The 20,461-nt window shown below is 57.8% G+C and overlaps 2 protein-coding genes across 4 annotated transcripts; both read right to left on the reverse strand.

The window, feature by feature from the left end:
• Positions 1–1,551: 1,551 nt before the first annotated feature.
• EIF4B (eukaryotic translation initiation factor 4B) lies at positions 1,552–11,816 on the reverse strand. Of its 3 annotated transcripts, none has more exons than XM_062511109.1 (15): positions 11,787–11,816; positions 8,647–8,784; positions 7,572–7,780; positions 6,422–6,538; positions 6,174–6,228; positions 5,884–6,027; positions 5,328–5,438; positions 4,989–5,156; positions 4,462–4,696; positions 3,885–4,003; positions 3,594–3,804; positions 2,809–2,876; positions 2,408–2,495; positions 2,252–2,306; positions 1,552–1,737 (listed from the first exon to the last, which is right to left on the reverse strand). In XM_062511109.1, the coding sequence occupies exons 1-15, from the start codon at positions 11,797–11,799 to the stop codon at positions 1,660–1,662; spliced, it is 1,809 nt and encodes a 602-aa protein (XP_062367093.1). In that variant the 5' UTR covers positions 11,800–11,816; the 3' UTR covers positions 1,552–1,659. The 3 variants fall into 3 exon arrangements, with proteins under 3 accessions (XP_062367093.1, XP_062367092.1, XP_062367094.1); XM_062511108.1 differs by having other exon boundaries at positions 2,408–2,498; XM_062511110.1 differs by lacking the exon at positions 6,422–6,538 and having other exon boundaries at positions 2,408–2,498.
• A 981-nt stretch (positions 11,817–12,797) lies between these two features.
• Positions 12,798–18,891, reverse strand: KRT18 (keratin 18). The gene is made up of 7 exons (XM_062511126.1): positions 18,439–18,891; positions 17,571–17,653; positions 15,934–16,090; positions 15,700–15,864; positions 14,951–15,076; positions 14,000–14,223; positions 12,798–12,903 (listed from the first exon to the last, which is right to left on the reverse strand). Exons 1-7 carry the CDS (start codon positions 18,889–18,891, stop codon positions 12,798–12,800), a joined length of 1,314 nt encoding a protein of 437 aa, XP_062367110.1.
• Positions 18,892–20,461: the final 1,570 nt, after the last annotated feature.

Below are 20,461 nucleotides of genomic sequence, written 5' to 3' on the forward strand. Positions count from 1 at the left end.
GCAAGGAAGGGTTTGGGGTTTCAGGAGGGTTCTGGGGTGCAGAACTGTTTTTGGTTGTGGGTTATTGTGCAGGGGGGCGTTAGGGTGCTGAGAGAGAATTTGGGTTCAGGAGAGGAATTGGGGAGGGGCTTTTGGGGGTGCAGGAAGAGGATTTAGGTTTGAGCGTTTTGGGGCCCTGATCAGGCTCCCCTCCCGGTCAGGGTTGTCAGAGTCCCCTTCTCCGGGCCCTTGGGGTCCTTCCCTCCCACCCCGGCCAGGACAGACCCCCCTTTGTGCGGACGGAGCCGATGCGGGGAGGGGCGGGGGGGGGGGCGGCATTCCAGCGGTGGGGAAGGCGGGTCTCAGCATTCCAGCGGTTGGGAAGAGCCGGGAAAGAGGAAGGGCCGGGGGGGCCATGCCGGGGCTCTGTGCTGTGCCCTTGCCCCTAATTAATTACCGTTAGTCAGCAGGGGCAGAGGAGGAGGAGAAAGGATGGAAGGAAGCAGAGATGGAAGGATCAGGATGAAGGTGATGATGATGTCTTGCGGTGAGGAACAATGAAAAAGGAGGAGGAAGAGGAAATAGAACTAGTGATGAGGAGGAAGAAGATGGAAGGAGGAAAGTGAAGGAAGAATGGGAGGAGGGACAGAGGGAAGGAGGAAGGACAAGGAGGAAGGAAAGAGAAGGAAAAAGAATGAGGTGGAAGGAGGAAGGTGAAGTAGAAGGAGATGGAATGATGGAGGGAGAAGGAAGAAATAAGGAAGGAGACAAAGAGAGGAAGGATGATGAAGGAGAAGGAAAAGCAGGAGGAAAGAAGGAATGAAGGATGAGGAAGGATGGAATGAGGAAAGAGGACAGAAGGAACAAGGAAGCCCAGAGACTGGAAGGCCAATGTAGGGGCAGGAAATTCTCCCGGGGGGCTTCAGGAACTGCCCTGTTCCCCTTCAAGGGGAGAGAAGGGCAGAAGGATTTGGGGCCTTTCTGGATCTTTTAAAGTTCATTTTATTGGAGAAAACAAAGCAGCCCCCAATGGGGGGGGGGGAAGAACCCCAAAACACCCCCCCCACCAGGGACCCAAAACTCCCCTGGGACCTCCCAAAACCTCTGGGAAGGTTCTTTTTACACATTTTTACAGCCCACCCCAAATCCCAAAATCTTGGAGTTATCTTGAGGCTAGGGGGTGGAAATCCAGGTTTTCCTGCATAAAGGGTGGGGTTGCATCCCAAAAATTGGGTGGGGGAACTGGGGGGACACCTGTGAGCAGGAGGATGATGGCATCCTGAGGCAAACTGTCATTCCAGAGGTGTGAGGAAAATGGGGGGGTGCAGGGGTATCCCAGACCCCGGAGGATTTGATGCCTCCCCATCCTGGTTTTGGAGGGGCTCCAGTGAGCAGGGGGGTGGGATGAATGCCAGCTCTTCCTCACCCCTTATTCCATGGAAAACATGGAAGGGGGGGCTGCTTTTCCTTTGAGAAAACTCTTGGAATTATCCCTCCCAGTCCCTGTGCTGATTTTGGGGTGATTCCTGTGTGTTCAGGATGGGTTTTTATCAGGATTCAAGAAGCCGGATCTGAAGGAAGAGTTTTAGGCTTTATTTCTGTCTCGCCTGGATCAAGGTTGGGATTTTTGGGAATTTCCGGAGGTTCCCGTGGCAGCTGAGGAGGAGGGGGAGGAAGCTTTTACTCGGCTCCTTCTTCATCATCACCTTCATCCTCCCCATCCATGGAGAGCGCGGCATATTTGCTGGCATGGCTGAACTGCAGGGAAAACCAGGAAAAATTCCCAAAAATGGGATTTGAGGGGGATAAAGATCCCCAGGGGCTCACACATCCCAATACCAGGGGGTCACAGCCCTGCAAGAGGCCAGAGACATCCAAAATTGCTGAGCAGTTGAGCTGGGAGGGCCACAGGAGTCATTATTGAAAAAGAATTCCCCAAGCCCCCAAAACACCAAAATTTGAAGGGGATGAAGACCCCCAGGGGGTCATACACCCCAAAAGGGGGGGATCACAGCCCCCCCAAAAGGGGTCTCAGACCGCCCATGACTGAACTGTGGGGCCGGGCAGGGGGTCAATGAAGCAGAAAATTCCCAAAATACCCCAAAAAAGAGATTTGAGAGGTCAAAGCCCCCTCACCCCAAAGAGGGCTCGCAGCCCCTCATTAACTGGAAGCATGGGGGTTCAATTATGGTGGAAATTCCCCTAAATCCCCCAAACCCGGGATTTGAGGTGAGGCCTCTTCCCCCCGTTTTGGGTCCCCCTGGATCCTTACAGAGAGGGGGGTCTCCTCCAGTTTCTTTGGCTCGTGCTCCTTCCGGGGGTCCCTCCTGGGGGGCAGAGGTTAGAGGTCAATACCTGGGAAATTCCCAGTGTCCGGGGCGCTTTCCCAGTTCTTGAGGGGGGCTCTTGGGGGGGGGGGGGGTCTCACCTCTCAAGGTCCCCCATTCCTGCGGGGCCACGGCTGCAGCTCCGGCCCTTGGAGCTGCTCTCTCGACCCCCCTCTGGCTTCAGTTCTTCTGCTGGGAAAAGGTGTGGGGGGGGTCACAGCCCCCAAAACCCCTGAGTCCTTTAAGCCCTTCTGAGCCTCCCAGAGAGGTTTTGACATCCCTGGAACCCTCACAACCCTCTTAAAACCTTCCCAAAAAACCCCTCAACCTTCCCAGATCCCCTGATACCAACCTCCCCCTGAGCCCCCCCCAAAGCCCTCTGAGCTCCCCCAAAATCCCCCAACTCGTCCCCAAACACCCTCTGAGCCCCAAGTGCTCCCAAGACTGTCCCAGGTTCCCAAAACCCACTCTGAGCCCTCCCAATCCCTCCTCCCATTCTCACCTCTCCTCTGGGGGATCCTGGGGGGGCCCCCATCATCTCCCGGCGGGGAGGGGCCAGGGGGGCCCCCACTGGAGAGAGATAAAAGGGGAGAGGGGCATCAGGGGGAGGGTCCCTTTAATGGCCCCATTCCTAGGAATGGTGGGATGGAGCACAGGAATGTTGGGATAGGGCTTGGGAACGTTGGGGTGGAACACAGGAATATTAGAATGGTGCACAGGGAATTCCTGGGAATATTACAATGGGGCACTGTAATATCCCTGGATGGGATATGTCAGGATGGGGCAGAGTAGCATCCCTGAGCCCCAGGAAAATTGGGATGAAGCACAAGAATGCTAGGATAGAGCCCAGGAACACACCTGAGAATGGTGGGAGGGGGCACAAGGCTGGGATGGGCAGAAGAGTCTCCTTGAGGAGACAACTCTCCTTCAGGAGTGTTGGGATGTGCCACAGAACACTCACATGGGGCACGGGAATAGCAGGATGTGCGGCAGGAACATCCCTGGGCCATGGGAATGTTGGGATGCACCAGTGACTCCATGGAATGGGCCACAGGAACACTCAGATGGGGCACAGAACATCTCTGGTATACAGGAATGTTGAGATGGGCCTTAGAAAGGTCAGGATGGGCAGCAGAAATATTGGGATGCACTACAGGATCATCCCTGGGAATGTCTGGGTCCCCTTCTCCCAGTTGTTGGGGTCCTCCGCTAGGGAAAACCAGGGACCCAAGGAATGCTTTGGGCTGGAAAAGCCCCTGCCAGGCCGCTCCTTCCTGGGACACCCACCTGGTCAGGCAGGGTTGCTCCGAGTCAGAGCTCTGGGAATTGCCAGGGGGGTTCTGGCTGCTTCGCTTCGTCCAGGCGTTTTCCTTGGGAGGCGGTGCTGGCATCACCTTTGGCTTCTCCTCCCGGGATTTGGGGGGTGGTGAGGGCGGCTCCTCCTCTTTTCCTAGGGGCTCATTTTCCAGGGATTTCTCACTCTCCCTCCTCCGTGTGGCTGGGGGGACACAAATCTTGTGTGGGAGCTGCCAGACACCCTGGGCTGGGGTGCTCTGGCCACCCCAGATCCCAACTCACTCCGGCCGGTGGGGCCAGAGCCCGTGGATGTTCCCGGGGGTCCCGCCGGGCCGCTCTGGGAGGATTCACTGCCTGTCCGGGATCGCTCCTGGTTCTCCTCGCTCCGCCAGCTCGGATGCCTGGGATAGGGCAGAAATAGGATCAGGGGGCTGGGAAAGGGCTGTCCCATCCCACCTTCCCCATAGGATGAGCACCACCCCACCCGAACCACTCCCAAGGGATCATTACCATCCATCCCACTTTTCCATGTGGATCATTCCCTGTCGCTCCCACCTCTCTGTGGGGATCAGCCCCAAATTTCCTGAGGTATCATTTCCATCCCACCTCTCTGCGGCGATCACTCCCTGTCCATCCCCACCTTTGCCACGGGATCATTCCCAGCCTGTAACTTTCCCAAGAGACCATTCCCTACCCCTCTCACCTCTCGGGTGGGATCCTTCTTTGTCCATACCACCACTACCAAGTGGTCGTTCTTTACCCATCTGACCTTTCCCACAAGACCATTCCCAGCCCTTCCCTCCTTTCCCAAGGGATCATCCTCATCCCACTCCCTTCTTTCCCAAGGCACCACTGCCACCTTTCCCGGGGCCGTCTGTCGATCCTCTTGTCATCCTCCAGCTGCCGCTGGAGTTTTTCCTGCTCCTTCTGGAGCCGCTCCTCCACTTCCCGCTCCCGAGCCGCTGTATCCACAGGCTTGGCCCCCCCGAAGATGGAAGCAGCCCGGCTGGATTGGGTAGCGGGAGCTCCGGAAGTCTCCTCTTCCTTGGGAGCGCTCCGGGGCTTCAGGTTGAGCTTTGGCCTCTGGGTGGGACCTGGAAATGAGCCAGGAGATGTCAATAGGCACTGATCCTGCCTGCAGCAGGGCTGGGACTGACAGGATAATCCCTGTCTCATCCCACCATTCCCAAGGGATCATCCCCTTCCCCAGGCCACCTTTCCTGAGGGACTATTCCCTGTCCTTCCCACCTTTCCATGGGGATTATTCCTATCCCATCCTGCATTTCTTAAGAGACCAGACCCTTCCAACTCCATCCCACCTTTCCCAAAGGATCATTCCCATCACATCCCACCATTCCCAAAGGAACAGTCCCTGTCCCACCCCACCTCTGTCCTCACGGCGGAAATCATCCCGGCCGTAATCATCCCGGGAATTCCACCGATCCATCCGGTCATCCCGCCGGTCATAACGATCATCATAGCCACGGTAGTCGTCGTCCCTGCGGTACCCGCTTCCAAAGGCTCTCCGGCCGCTGCCTATTCGGGAATCGTAGCCTGGGGAGGAGGTGGATCCGTCTGAGAGCGGCTGGGGATAACGCAGCCCAAATTCACAGTGACAAAAGTTTGGGAATTTGGGGGATTCCCAGTTAGTCGCTGGCCGGGGGTGGCAGGGAGGGGTTCTTGCTCCCACTCTCTTTGTCCTTGAAAAGCCGTGGAAATTCCCACCTCGGTCGTAATCCCTGCTGCGGTCGTCATAGCGATCCCGGCTCCCAAAGCCACGATCCATGTCCCGCCGTGGCCCATCCCGATACCGGTCATCATAGCGATCACGATATCCTGGGAAGTGAGATGGGGTTTTACTGGGATAGGCACAGATTCCATAAGGAAAGAGGAAAATCCCAGTACAGCTCCACGTGGGAGAGGAGGAGTCCCCATTTAGCTCTACAAACTGGGAATGAGCTCAGGTAGGAATGAAATTTTGGGAATGACCGAACTTGGGGTAGGAATGAGAGATGAGGACAAATGAGCTCCAAATGGGGAATGAACAAGGTCGGGGTGGGAACAAATTCTGGGAATACATTAGCTCCAGGTGGGACTGAGTTCTGGGAATGAATGAGGACCAGATGGGAATGAAGAAGGTCAGGGTGGGAATGAGCTCAGGTGGCTCCTAATCTCAAGCAGAGCTATGTCAGGTGCCCCTCGATCTTGGGACAATGCTGGCTCCCAGGACACAGGGGAAGGAGGGAATGCCTGGAATGCTGGGCCCATTCCCTTCACTCACTGTCCCCGAATCCATCATCACTCCGGCGTGGGGGGAAGTCATCAAAGGTGTCTGGAGCAGCCGGACGTGCACGCCAGTCACTCTCGAACCGCTCCGAGTCCCGGAAGCGATCCCGGTCTCTGCCAAAGCAGCGATCGTCCCGGTCTGCTCGGAGCCAGGGACACAGACAGAAGCAGGGACAAGGAGAGGGAAAGGAAAATTAGAAGGAAAAGAAGGAAACAGGGCAGAGCCCTTGGCCACTCTCTTTGAATCCCTACCCTCCCAATCCGTGTCCTCAGATGGATGCTCACCTTTATCCTGAGCTTGATCTGCCACATCCACTCGTATCCTTCTGTTTCCTAAAGACTGGAAACAACAGCGGGATATTAGTGCCGGGCTGGGAATTCCCTCCCCATATCCCATCTGACCCTCCCCTCTTCCAGCTGGAAGCCATTTGCCCTTTTCCTATCACTCCAGGCCTGTCTCTAAATCCTTCTCCAGGTCCTTGGAGCCCCTTCAGGCCCTGGGATGTGCTCTTGGAACCTGGGACTGGACTCACCTCTTCATTGAGGCTCAAGGCCTGGAACAGGGAATCGATATCCTCAAATTCTGCGTATCCGAAACCTTTCAACCTCTCGGGATTGGTGGGTTCCCGAGGGAGCCGCACAGCGCTGATCTGCCAAGGGAGGGAAGCTCCGCTCAGGATCTTGGGTTCCAAAGGGGAATGAGGAAGGGTGGCAAGATCTGGGATGGAGCAACTCATATCCAGGGATTAAGGGGGTTCCTCATCCATGAGGAGGAAACACAGCACAGCCTTCCAACATGTCTGGATTGAGAGACTAGGAAGAGAATTCCAGCTCTGGGAACTGCACTGGAAACAATGGGAAGGGCTGGGTATGCTCTTCAGGCTCCAACCTGGGCTCAGGGAAGCAGGAGCCCTCTCAGAGCTCATCCCAGTGGAAAAGCAGCCCTGGAGGTGTCCAGCACAAGTTTCACATGGACACAGGTTAGCCCACAACCTCCTTTCCCTGGATTTCAGCTCCCAAAGTGTGAGAGCTCCTTGCTTATTCCAGATTGGAGTCCTGCGAAGTGTCAGAAGGCACTGACATTCCTAAATGACATCCCAGGGGGGTCACAGGGTCCTCAGAGCATCCCTTGGGATTTTCCCGGAATGGACTTCCTGATGAGAAACCTCTTGGAAAGCCAGGATCTAGCTTGGACCAAAGGAGAATCCACAACGCATCCATAGAATTATATTTAAACGATAATAAGTGCCAAGGAAAAGAGAAAAGGAATGAGGAAGGCCAAGGTCAGGTGCGGAGCTGGAGAGGGAAAAGCAGGATTGGTTCAAATGAAAATAAATTTGGTTTTCAGCAATTTGGGACTATTTTCCCTGTAGTTTTCAACACCTCTATGTGATCTATGAGCTTCCTGACACTGTTTCTTTTCCACCTGGGAGCAAGTCAGCTGCCCTGCCCCACTCCCCCAGTCTAACCTCCACCTGATTCCACAGTGAAACACCCCACTGGAGGCTCCTCAATCCCGCTGGAAGAGCAGGAATAGCTGATCCATGGCTGGGGAATCAAGGGATTCTCTCAGGATCAATCTACAGACACCCACATCCCGTGGCAATGGATATAGGTGCCTGATGGAAAGAGAGCTACATCCTGGGTTCCCGCAGCATTCCCACATTCTGAAGCGTCACTCACATTAAGCCCTCGGAAGAAATCCTTGATGGACTCTTCTGTGACATCGTAGGGCAGGTTTCCCAGGAATGCCGTGTAAGGGGGGGATTTGGGGAGGCGGCTTCTGTCGATGTTGGGCTCGCGGGCAGCGCGCGGGGCCGTGGGAAGGATGGAGCGGTCGATCGGAGGCGCTCGGTAAACGTCATCATCATTGCTGTGCCACGTGGTGGAGACTGCAGAGAAATCCGGGATTTGGGCACACATGGACCTGGCCAGAGCTGACCGAAGCCATCCAGAGCTGGCCAGGTCACCTGGAGTCAGCAAATCATCCCAAAACCCACCCAGAAAGAGGCAGCTGAAAGCAACCGGAGGCAACGGAAAGAAACTGGAGTCATCCACAGCCAACCAGAGGGAACTGCCAGCAGCATTGGTAAATCCATGGAAAATGTGCCCTGAAGCCATCCAGAGCAGCCAGGGAGGGACAGGGAATCCCATGGGATGCCCTTTCCAGAATTAATTCCTGCTTGGATTCCAGCCTGGCTCAGTGGGATGCTCTGGTGGATCTGGTCCCTAAAATCTTCAATACCTCATTGCTGCTCCCCCACTTTGCTAAACAATGAGCCTCATCCCTAAGGAAAACTTGCATGGCTCTCCCAGCTTCACTGTTCCTCCAAAAAGGAATAACTGGTAGATTTTTCCAGATGTGGGTGCCACTGGCAGCTAGGAATGCCAATCCCAGAGCCAGAAATGCCAGTCTGGGAGCTGGGAATGCCCTCCATGATCCAGGAATGCCTGTCTGAGGCATGGGAATGCTGATCTGAAGCAGGAATGCCAGTCTGGTATTCCTTTGGCATTGGGAATGGCAATCACAGAGCTCAGAATGATGCCCAGGGATTGAAAATGCTGTTCCAGCTCTGGGAATGCTGCTCCTAGGAGTGGGAATGCCACTCCTAGGACTGGGAATGCCAATTCCAGAGCTGTAAATGCTGTTCTGGGGGCTAGGAATGCTATCCTGGCTCCAGAAATGTTGCTCTGGGGGCTGGGAATGCCATCCTGGCTCCAGGGATGACATTCCAGGAGCCAGGAATGCCATGCTCACCTTCCAGGTCATCGGTCTCGTCGGCCCAGCTCACAGGTTTGGAGATGTAGGTGGGGCCCCCCCCGCCCCCCCCATCCTCCGCCAGGAAATCCGTCAGCGTCAGTGTCTTCCCCTTCTTTGGCTTCTTCTTTGCTGCCGCTGCAGTAGTGAGCAGAGACATGGATCAGAGCGGGAATGGGAATGGGAATGGGGGGGAATTAGACAGGGAATGGACGGGAACGAGAGACAGAATGGGTGGGAATGAGAGGAAATGAGAATGGGAATGGGCAGGAAAGAGAAGGAATGAGAATGGGATCAGAGTGGGAATGGTAGGAATGGGAGGGGGGATGGGCAGGAATGAGAGCTGGGATGGGTGGGCATGAGAGCAGGAATGAATCAGAAAAAGAGTGGGAATGGGAGGGAATGAGAGTGGGAACAGGTGGAATGAGAGCAGGGATAGGAATAAGACTGGGGACACTGGGGTGGGACAAAAGGAGCTGACATGGAACATGAGGCACCAGGATACGGGACACTGGGATGGGACAGAGGACACCAAAATGGGACATGAGGGGCTGGGATGGGACACTGTGATGGGACAAGAGCCATCAGGACCTGACAATGGGAATGGACAAAAGGAGCTGAGAGACGACATGAGGCGCCAGGATTGGAAACGAGGCACTGGGACAGGGGACACTGGGAAGGGACAAGGGATGCCAAGAGGTGACAGGAACCACCAGGATGGGACATGAGGCCTTGGGATGGAGCACAAGGTGACAGGATGGGACACAAGGTGGGACATGGGACATTGGGATGGAATGGGAGGAGATGAGATGGAACAGGAACCAGTGGGATGGGACATGAGACACGACAGGAGGACCCAGGAGGAAATAGTACAGTAGGACATGAAGAACCAGGATAGGACAGGAGGCCATGGGATGGGACATAAGGTGACAGATGGGACATGGGACAATGAGGATAGGATGGGATGGGATGGGATAGGAGGGGACAGGAGGAGCCAAGAGGAGACAGGTGTCAGGATAGGACATGAAAAGCTGAGAGGGGACAGGAGCTACCAGGATGTGGCACCAGTCACTGGGATGGGACATGAGGCACCAGGATGGGGCACCAGGTGACAGGATGGGACATGGAGTACTGAGATGGGATATGGCACTGAGAGAGGACACAAGGTGCTGGGATGGACCATGAGAGCATCAGGATGGGACAGGAGCCACTGGGATGGGACAGAAGGAACCAGGAGGGGATGTGTGGCACCAGGACAGGACACAAGGAACTGGGATGGGACAGGAGGCGGCACAGGAAGAGCCAAGAGAGGACAGGAAATGACAGGATGGGACACAAGATGGGACATGGGGCACTGGGATGGGATATGAGGAGCTGGACATGAGGACCTGGGATAGGGACAGGAGACATCGGGGTGGGACGAGGCTCCAGACTGGGACATAGGACACCAGGACTGGACAGGAGCCACTGGGAGGGGATTCACAAGGGGACAGGAGCCACCGAGCCACCCCCCAGCCCCTTTATTCACTATTCCCACCAGGAAAACTGTCCCTGCGGGGACACACCTAGGCACACACTGTGACCCTCCTGGAAAACTGGGATATTTCCTGGGAGGTGGGTTTTGATTCACAGTTCCCCCAGTTCTCCCTCCTTCCGGGAGGAACTGCTGCCCTCATTCAGCTCTACCACTGGATCTGGGACCTTTCTTGGCAAAAATGCTGCATCTTCCAAGAAAAATCCCTCAGGGTGGAGCTGAGAGGGTCCTGGAGCCCCAGAGAAATGGTGGATTCCCCTACTTCCCCCATAAGGCTCCCAAGGGAAGGAAAACTGATGAATTTTAAGAATATGAAAGATAAAAGCTTAGAAAAATATTCCCCTCTTTTTTTGAAGGAGAGATAATGAATTTTTGGATGGCCACAGCTTCCCATCAGGTATCTGTGACCAGACAGTGAAATAATAATTAATTAATCAACTGAAGGGCTTTAATGAGGATAAAAAGGATGGAGGTGGGATGCTGAGATTGCTCACGGAATGGCCTGGAAAAGTGTTATTCCACTGAAATCCAGCATGGACAGAATGACCACCAGTGTTTTCCCGTGGGAATTGAGAGGGGGTGGCAGCAGTGGTGAGAGACCCTAGAATGGCTCAATCTTCCCTCAATCCCTCCCTCCCCTCCCCTCCCCACCCTGGACTTCAGGGAAGTGCAGAGCCGTTCCAGGAATCCTACAGGAATCTCAGCCTGGGATCTGGGAGCCCCAAGACCCTCAGAGCTGTCCCAGGATAACCTGACTCTCCCAGGAAACCAGCCTGGGACACTACTGGGAATGTGGGAAGCATCTGAGGCCCAAGGAAATCTGGGACAGGGATGGATCCAGGTGGGAACCCGAACCTTGGGGTGGGGAGAGCACCTTCCAGCTCTGCTGTGATCACCCCCGGTACCGGGACCCCCCCTCCTGCTCCAAAGAGGATCCCGGGAGATGCTATAGGATTGGGAAAGGAGGGGGGAGGTGGGTTGGGACGGGGGGAATCTGGTGTCGTCCCCCCACGCTGGGACCGACCCCTGCAGAGGCTGGGAGGGGTCATATCCCGCCCCGCCTCTCCCGTTACTAACCCCAAGGAGCCTCAAGGGCACCGCGGGCCCGCAAAGGGGGTCCCGGTGCAGCCCCTCCCGGCAGATGTGTGTGTGGGGGGACTCATCCCACCTTCCCCCCAAAACTCCCGGAACCGGGGTCCCTCTGACCCTCCCCCCACCATTCGCGGCCACGTGGGCGCGTCGCCCCCTCCCCCCCCCCCTCCTGCGCGCACGCGCCGAGCCGCGCCCGGCGCGCGCACGTCAATCACCGGCTGGGCGCGCGCACGTCAATCACGAGCCGCGCGCGCACCCCCGCCAATGGGAAGCGGCCGGAGGGGGGGGAAGGAAGAGAGGAAGGGCGCACGCCCGCCCTGAGGGGACGCGGCGGAGGAGGAAGGGGGGGGGGGGGAATCGGTTTTCCCGCCGCTTCCCCCCGTTTTCCCGCCACCGCCTGTCCCGGGCCCCATCTCCGGGAGCGGCGGTGCCCGGAGCAGCCCCAGGGTCACCATCAGTGCCCGCGGAGCTCTGCGCGGGCCGGCAGGGCCCGGGCCCGCGGCGCAGCGCTCACCTGGGGCCGCCATGTTGGGACGAGGCAGAGAAGGCAAAGGACCCGGATGGTGGCGTCACGTGACCACGAGCGTCGCGCCCGGTCGGGGGGCGGGGCAAACACGGGGGCGTGGTCTGCCCCGTGGGCGGGGCCTGGGGCCGGATGGCTGTGCAGGGGTGGGGCGGAGGGGGAGGGGCTGTCGGGGCTGTGCCGGGACCCCCCGGGCTGCTCGGAACTCCCGGGCACCGACACCTTTGGGCAGTGAGACCCCGGACACCGAGACGCCCCAACACCGTCACTCCCCAGACACTGGGACCCCTGGGCACTGACACTCCCTGGGATTCCCGGTCACTGGGACCCCCGACACCTGGAGCTCCGGGCACGGGCTCTCCCACGCACTGACAGCCCTGGCAGCACACCGAGACGCCCAATTCCGGCACTCCCGGGCGCGTGACCCTCTGAGCACCAACACCCCCGGGACCCTCGGGCACTGACACCTCCAGGCATCTGTACTGGGATCTCCGGGCATAGACACCTCCGGGCACTGACCCCCGCGGAACCCCCGACACCGGGACTCCCGACCACGAGGATCCCCGTGACCCCCGAGCACCGCACGGGGACCCCCGATAGCGGCTCACGAAGGGACGAAATGCGGGGCTGACCCCGGGGCCGGCGGGGACAGGGAGGTTTTGGGGTCGTCGCAGCTGGTTCTGAGAGGTCAATGCCCCCAGGGACCCCGACATGGGTGTGGGGCAAAAGGGGTGTCCCGGGGGGCATGGGTGACCGGGGATTGGTGTCAGGATGGTGACAAGGAGGGGGTACAGGACTCCATCTGTCCTCTGACAGCCCCCCGCACCTCGTGCCTCAGTTTCCCTCCAGTCTCAGCCCCGTGTCCTCACCCCCGCTTTCCCCCCCAAAAGGACACACCAGCACATCCCGTTTCCCATTCATGGGAATCACAACTTTATTTGGATCTGGAGGGGCTCGGGGGCCCCCCCGGCTTTTGGGGGCCGGGGATCCCCTGTGACCCCCTCAGTACGTGCGGACCTTCACCTCCCTGGTCTCAGTGACCACGCGGTGGGTGGTCCCTGTCCCTGCTGTGGTGGCCGTGGTCTCCTTGTCCAGGGCATCCCTCAGGCTGTGGGGAGGGGGAGTTAGGAATGGGGGCACCTGGGGATCCCTCCCCCCCAGTATCAACCAACAGGTGATGGAGATGGAATGTCTGGGGGGATGGGCTGGGGTGTCCCAACACCCTGGAGATTTGTCCCTTCTGGGTGCCATCACTGTCTCCTGGCTGTTCCCAAAATATTGTAACTGGTGATACCTGGACACTTGGACACCTGGGGTTCAGCCCCTCTGATATCACCATTGTCCCCATCCCCAGACCATCCTGAAGGACAGAGCTGGGATATCTGATCTTCTGAGATCATCCCCCCTGGATGTCACTGCTGTCCCCTGGCTGTCCCCAAAATCTTATAACTGGTGGGATCTGGACACCTCATCACAGGAGGCTCATCCGCTCTGGGCATCACGGCTGTCCCCTCCCCCTGCCAGGGACAGCACCTGGACACTTCATTCCTGGGATTATCCCTTCCCATCCCCTCCCGAACCCACATCCCCCCACCCTCTGTCACCATTTCCTCCTCCCCTCAACTTCCACCCCACCTGAGCCCGCCTCTTGTGAACTCCCCCTCCTCTGAATTGCCCCCCTCAAGCCCCCCTACCTGAACTCACCCCTCAAACTTCCTTACCTGAACCCTCTCCACTCACCTTCCCCCGAACCTGAACTTCCCCTCCTCACCTGAACCCCTGTACTTGAATGCCCCCCCACATTCTCCCCCTGTACCTGAACTCCCCGATTTGAACTTCCACCTGGAAGTACCTGGCTTTTTTCCCCTCCTCACCTGAACTGCCCATATCTGAACTACACCCCTAATTTCCCCTGAATTTCTGAACTTCTAACACCTCATACTTGAATTCCTTCCCTCTCCACCAAACTCCCACCTGAACCTTCTCAACCCTGAAGTCCCTCCTCACCTGAAACCCCTCGAACTCCTCCCCCTCACCTGAACTCTCCTCCAGACTTCCTCACTTACCTGAACTCACCCTCCCGTACCTGAACTTCCTGCTCTCACTCGGACTTCCACCCTGGCGGTACCTGAACTTCTTTCCCCTCCACGTCAACCCCTCTCCTCCCCCGGACCTGATCCCCTCCCCACTCCCCCCCTGCTCACCTGAAGCCATCACTGCCCTCCAGCAGCTGCCGATATGTCGCGATCTCGGCCTCGAGCCGGTCCTTGAGGCCAAGCAACTCCCGGTGCTGCTCGTTCTGCTGCTGGAGCTGCGCCCTCACATCCCGCAGCTCTGCCTCAGCCGCGCTCACCTGGAGCTGCACCTGTGCCAGGTGAGCCCCGGCCCGGGCCTCGGCCTCGGCCAGCGCCGCTTCCAGACCCGCATTCTGGGGGGATCCGGGGGATTAGGGGGAGTCAGCACCCCGAAAATTGGGGTTGAAGGGATTAATCCCATGCTTCAGCCTTAGTCAGCACCGCCTCCCGACCTGCATTCTGGAGGGACTTGGGGAGTTAAGGGGGTTTTGGGAGGGTTCACCTCAGTCTGAGTCTCAGCCTCGACCATGGCAGAAGTCCATGTTCTGGGGTGTTCGGGGGGGAAGTAAGGGGTTTTGGGGGGAGTCGGTACCCCTAAAATGGAGTGTATGGAGGACCTGCACCATGAAAACGGGGGGGGGGGGAGAGTCACCTCGGGCACAGCTGGTATTGTCTCCAGACGTTCTGGGAGGACTTAGGGGTTTGGTGTGGGATCACCCTAAAGACTGGAGGTTCACTCTGAGCTTTGGTCAATGCAGCCCCCAAACCCTTGTTCCGAGGGGATCAGGGAAGGATTACGGAATCTTGTGGGAGTTCATCCTGGCCCGAGCCTCAGGCAGTGCCACCTCCAGCCCCAAGTTCTGGGAGATTTGGAGGGTTTGGAGGTGTAGGGTCATGACCTTGAAAATGGCCTTGGAGGGCTGGATTTATGGGTTGGGGGTTGGAAGGGTCTTGGGGCTCAGGAGCCATGGATTAAGGGGATTTAGGTTTTTTTGGGGGGGAGTTGGGAGTGTGAGGCTTTGGATTGAGGGATTAGAGGGGTTGGGGTTTTCTGGGGGTGTTTGCGGGATTTTGGGGTACCTGGTTGCGCAGGGCCTCAAGGTCAATCTCGAGGGTCTGCAGTGAGCGACGCAGTGCCCCAACGGTGCCTCGTGCCGTGTCCAGGTCCTTTGTGCTCTGCGTCACCTCCAGGGTGGTCTCCGTGATCTGGGAGGGAAAGAAGGGGTCTGGGAAGGCCTTGGGGTCTGGGGGGCAGTGGCCTTCATCCCAGCCACCACAGACACCCCAAGTCCTGGAGGGGATGTGGGGGTGAAGCCATCCCAAGAAGAGTCACTCAGGCTTGAGGGTCCCACATCGAGGGGGTGCCCTAGGAGGGGCTCCAAACTTGGACCCCCTTGGACAGAGGCCACCCCAAAAGTGTCCCCAAGTTTGGACCAGGAGCCTCCTGGAGCAGTTCACCCCAGAAGTCCCCCTGAAAGTGTCCCAAGTCTCCACCCAGGATTCCCCTGGGTCCACTACCCCTCTCCCTGACCTTTGTGGGGCTCCTTTGGGAACCTCCCATGCCTGCCTGGGAACACCCCCCAAAAGCGGTTTCCCCTTGTTTTGGACCCCCAGGTGAGCCCCCCATTGGGGACACCCATAGGGAGAATCATGGGGGACCCTCTGGTGTGGATTGGTGGGGGTTTGGGGTCTCTAACTCCCACCCCCTCTGCTTCTCCAGGTCCTCCAGGGATTTTAAGACCAGGGCATTGTCCTGTATCTGCAGCTCCCCTAGGACCATTTCAGGGCTTTTTTTTTGGGCAGGATTTGGTTTTTTTAGGGTTCCCCACCTGCTGACCCCACTGCTTCTCCAGGTCCTCCAGGTTTTTCTGGGCCAGAGCATCATATTGAGCCCGCAGCTCCCCCAGGACCTTCCCTAAATCCTGTGACCGTGGTGCGTCCACCTCCACTGTCAGCGCTGACTGCGAGACCTGTGCCCGAAGGTCCTGCACTTCCTGGGGGCAGAGTGGGTCAGTTTAGGGTCCCACGGCCCCCCCTCCCGCCCCCAAGCCCCCCGGACCCACCTGGTCATGGTCCTTGCGCAGCAGGATCAGCTCCTCACGCAGGGCCTCAATGTCCCCCTCGAGCTGCAGCCGCGTCATGTTGGTGTCGTCCAAGACCTTGCGCAGCCCCGCGATGTCGCTGTCCACCGACAGCCGGATGGCCAGCTCTGCCTCGAACCTGGCAACGCCGCAGGAGCGGGGCCAGAGCCAGGATGGGACACAGAGCTGAGCCAGCCTTATGTCCATTCATAACTTTGTTCTTGTCCTGGGCCCTGCTTCTGCCCCTGATGTATCCTTGTGCCCCACCCCGACTGTCAGCCCCATTTCCATCCCCAGCCCAATACAGCCTTTCCCTCGTCTTTGTTCCATCTCTGTCATCCTCAGCCCCATTTCCATCCCCAGCATATCCTTCTCCCCATCCCTGTCCCATCATCCTCATCTTCATCCCCATTTCCATCCCCATCACATCCCTTTCCCCATCCCTGTCCCACCCCATCCTATTCCCATCATTCTCATCGTCAGTCTCATATCTAGCCTCATTCTCATCCCTATCCTCATCCTCATTTCCATTTCCCTTCCCATCCCCATTCTCCTCCTCATCTCCATTTTCAATCCCATCCCATCTCTTTGTCCCACCGTTGTCCTCATTTCCATCTCCATCCCTACCTGACCTCATCACATTGCTATCTCCATCCACGCTCTTATCCGTCTCATTCCCACTGCCACCTCCACTCATCCCATGTTTGTCCCTGTCCCCATCCCCATCCCCATCCTTATCCTTGTCCTCATCCCCATTTTTATCCCCCATTCCCCTCCTCATTCCCGTCTCATCCTCTTCATCATCTCTGATCCTGTCCTATGCCTGTCTCCATCCATGTCCCCATTCGTGTCCCATCGCAATTGTCACCTACAGCTGTCCTCATCCGTGTCCTTTTCCCTGTCCCCATCCACTTTCCCATTCCCATTCCCACTACTGTTTCCTTCTTTGACCTTGTTCTCATCCTGATTTCCTTCCTCAGCCCATTCTTGTCCCTGTCCACATCTAGTCTCCAACCCCACTCCTATTTCCATCCTTGTCTTTGTGCACATCCCATCTCCAGCCCCATCCTCATTTCTGTCTCCACCCCATTCCCGTCCCTGTACCCACCTATCCCTATTCAGTCTCCATCCCGTCCTCATCCTCACCCCCATTGCCACCTGTTCTCCCCCTAGTCCCACCCCATCCCCATCCATTTCCATTCCCACTCCTATTTCCATGCCCCATTTCCCTCACCATCCTTATCCCCATTCCCATTCCACTCCCACTGCTCCCACTCCCATTTCCATCCTTGTCCTTGCCCTCATCCCCATCTCAGGTCTATCCCCATCCTCATCCCCATTCACACCTCACCCTCATTCCCACTCCGTCTTCATCCCCATTCCTACCCAATCCCATGCCTATTCCCATCTCCATTCCTACCTTGTTTTCAACTCCATTTCCACCCCATCCCCATTCCCATTCAATGCCCATCTCCACCCTCTCTTCCATCACATTCCCACCCCCATTTCCATCCCCATTCCCACTCCATCCTCATTGCCATGTCATCCCTGCCACGTTCCCACCCCCATTATTCCAAGTATTCCCATTATTCCCAGTATTCTCAGTATCCTGCCCTCACTTGACCCGGAAGTCATCGGCTGCCAGCCGTGCATTGTCAATTTGCAGCACCGTCCGAGCATTCTCCACCGTGCTCTCCAGGATCTGGGATGGGGACACAAGGACACACATGGGTACAGGGGACACATGGACATGGGGAGATGTGGGGATATATGGACATGTAGAGACAGATGGACACATGGACATGGACACATGGACATGAGTGGACACAGGGATATGGGGACTCATGGAGGGTGGGACATGGGGAGACACAGATATGGGGGACATGGACATGGGGACGCACAGATGGGGGATGTGGAGGAACACATGGACACGAGTTGACACACAGAGACATGGAGACACATGGACACAGGTGAACACATGGATATGGCGGGGAGACAGGTGAGTGGGACACAGGGACGCGCTCTGGGACGCAGGGACACGTGTCACCGTGGCAAGATGACTTCTCTGGCCCCCCTTCCCCGCAGGGCCTCGCCCCGGAAAAGCGCCGATAACCCAGGGTGGGGGTGGGGCGGGGGGGGCCCGAGGTGTCGTGGGGGGGGGGAGGGCTGCCAGTCACCTTGAGGAGGCTCCAGGAGGGGCTTTGGGGGTCTGGAGGAGGCTCATTTATCCAAAAATCGGGGCAAAAACGGAGGTGGGTCTCCTTTGACACTGCCCCACCCCAGTGGCCTCGGTCACGTCCCTTCGCCCCATGCAAAAAACAGCCCCGCGGGGAGGAAACCCCCCCTGTGCCCCCCACTCACGGGGACTTACAGATCTCCCCCAACTCCCCCCCCCCCAAGGATTTACAGACCACCCACAGATGCAAAGTTCAGCCCTTCCCCTCCCCCCTCGTTAATGTTTAACGCCAAGCCCCCCCGCTCCCCCACCTTGTCCCGTAGCTCCTCGATCAGCTCCCATTGGGGGCTCCAGTCGTGGGCGCTGGGCCCCTTTTGGGCCATAAATTCCCGGATTTGGGTCTCCAGGCGCCGGTTCTCCCGCTCCAGGCTCCGCACCTGCTCCAGGTACGTGGCCAGGCGGTCGTTGAGGTCCTGCATCGTTTCCTTCTCGTTGGCCACGGCCCCGGAGCCCCCCAGGAAGACGCTGCCCCCCAGGCCGGCCCCATAACCGGCTCCGTAACCGGCCCCAAAGGCCCCCCCGGCGCTGCTCAGGGTGCGGGTGATGGAGATGCGGGACCCCGCGCCCCCCGCCCCCGCGTACACGCTCGCGGCGCTGCCCAGCGGGGCGAAGCGGCGGCCGGGGACGATCCCAGGGGTCCCGAGAGTCCCGATCCCGCCGGAGCGGACGGAGCTGGAATAGACGGTGCGGCGGGAGAAGCTCATGGAGACGGTGACACGACGGCGAGAGCCCGAGAGTCGAACGGACGGACGCACGGATGGAATTCCGGGCGGGAATTCTGGCCGGATTTTATAGCCGGGAGCGGCCTCACGGCACCTCCCCACGGCCTGGCTCCCGGGAAGGTGCGGTTGGAGCCGGCCCAGGGCTTTGTTCATGTGGGGACCGGCCCCACAACGGGGGGTGGGGGAACAGGGAAGGGAATCGACCCCAAAACTTGGGGAGTAGGGTGTGAGGGAAAAGAATCAGCCTCAAAACTCCTGGGATGCGGGGCAGAGGTTTGGGGGTCTGACCCAGAACTGGGGAGTGCAGGGCAGGGGGAAGGGAATCAACCCCAAGACCCAAGAGGTGCGGGGTGGGGGGGGTGTGTGTGTGGAAAGGGGTATGACCCAGAACTGTGGTGTGGGAGGCAGAGGGAAAGGAATCAGCCCCAGAACTTGGGTGAGAATTGGAAGGATTGGTGTCTGACCCAGAATTTGTGGTGTGGGTTCAGGAGGAAGGGATCGACCCCATAACTATGGGGTGGGGGATGAAAGAATGGGGGTAAGCCCCAGAATCAGAACTGTGGGATGAGGGGTGGGATCAGAATCAGCCCCACACATTTTTGGGTCCCCATAGTGGGACCCACATCACCCTACTGACCTTCACACTGCTGCAGCCCCTGCCTGACCTGAGACCCCCTGTTTTACCCTATTCCTGCCCTGTTTTGTTCAGTTTTCTCCATTTTGCCCCATTTTGCCCTGTTTTGCCTCGTTCATGTTCCATTTACTCATTTTGCCCATCACTGCCTTATCTCATTTTTGCCCCAATTTTGCCCATTTCTCATTTTCCCCATTTCCCCCATTCCTGCCCCTTTTTGCTCCATTTGACTCCATTTTTACCAAATGTTCCCATTTTGCTCTTTTGCCCCATTTTGCCCTTCCTTATGCCATTTCCTGTCCCATTTTAACTGATTTTTTTCCTATTATTTTGTTTTGTCCCATTCTTGTCCCTTTTTGCCTGATCTTGCCTTTTTACCCCATTCCTGTCCCATTTATCCCTTTGTGTCCCATTTTGCTCTGTCTGTCCAATATTGCCAGTTTCCCCCCATTTTTTTGCTTTCTCCTCATTTTGCCCCACCCCTTCCCCCTTTTTCCCATTTCCCTTTTGCCCCACATTTTTCTCTACTTTGCCCCATTCCTGTTTCCCCCACTTATACCCAATTTTATCCCGTTCTGCCCCATCTTCCCCTTTCCCCCTCTTTTTTTCCCCCATTTTCCCCGCGGGGTTCCGGAGGCACTGGACCCGAGGGTCCCGGGGGGGTCCCTTCCAGGGTCCAGCTACCTCGTCCCTCTTTGGGGACCCCCTGGGACCCCCTGAAGGGCATGGGGGGAGGGCCGGGGGTGTCGGGGCTGCTCCCACCCTGGGCCTTATCGGAAACATTCCGGGCGTTCCCGGTGGGTGACGTCGTCCCCCCCTCCTCCACGCCGGCCGTGTTCCCCCTCCCGGCTTCTCCCTGTGTCCCCCGGTCCCCAAACATCCCCAATGTCCCTGTGACCTTCTCGTGTCCCCCCCACG

Source organism: Cinclus cinclus, chromosome 30, assembly GCF_963662255.1.
Source record: "Cinclus cinclus chromosome 30, bCinCin1.1, whole genome shotgun sequence".
Lineage (NCBI taxonomy): Eukaryota > Metazoa > Chordata > Aves > Passeriformes > Cinclidae > Cinclus > Cinclus cinclus.

Coding starts and splice junctions, on each gene's coding strand:
- EIF4B (XM_062511108.1), bottom strand. Junction 6,028..6,173: donor AGATCAAGCTCAGGATAAAG/GTGAGCATCCAT, acceptor GGCTCCGAGCAG/ACCGGGACGATCGCTGCTTT. Junction 4,697..4,988: donor TTTCCGCCGTGAGGACAGAG/GTGGGGTGGGAC, acceptor GCTCATTTCCAG/GTCCCACCCAGAGGCCAAAG.
- KRT18 (XM_062511126.1), bottom strand. CDS start 18,891: ATGAGCTTCTCCCGCCGCACCGTCTATTCCAGCTCCGTCCGCTCCGGC. Junction 17,654..18,438: donor TCGAGGAGCTACGGGACAAG/GTGGGGGAGCGG, acceptor TCCCCATCCCAG/ATCCTGGAGAGCACGGTGGA. Junction 12,904..13,999: donor GAGGGCAGTGATGGCTTCAG/GTGAGCAGGGGG, acceptor CCCTCCCCACAG/CCTGAGGGATGCCCTGGACA.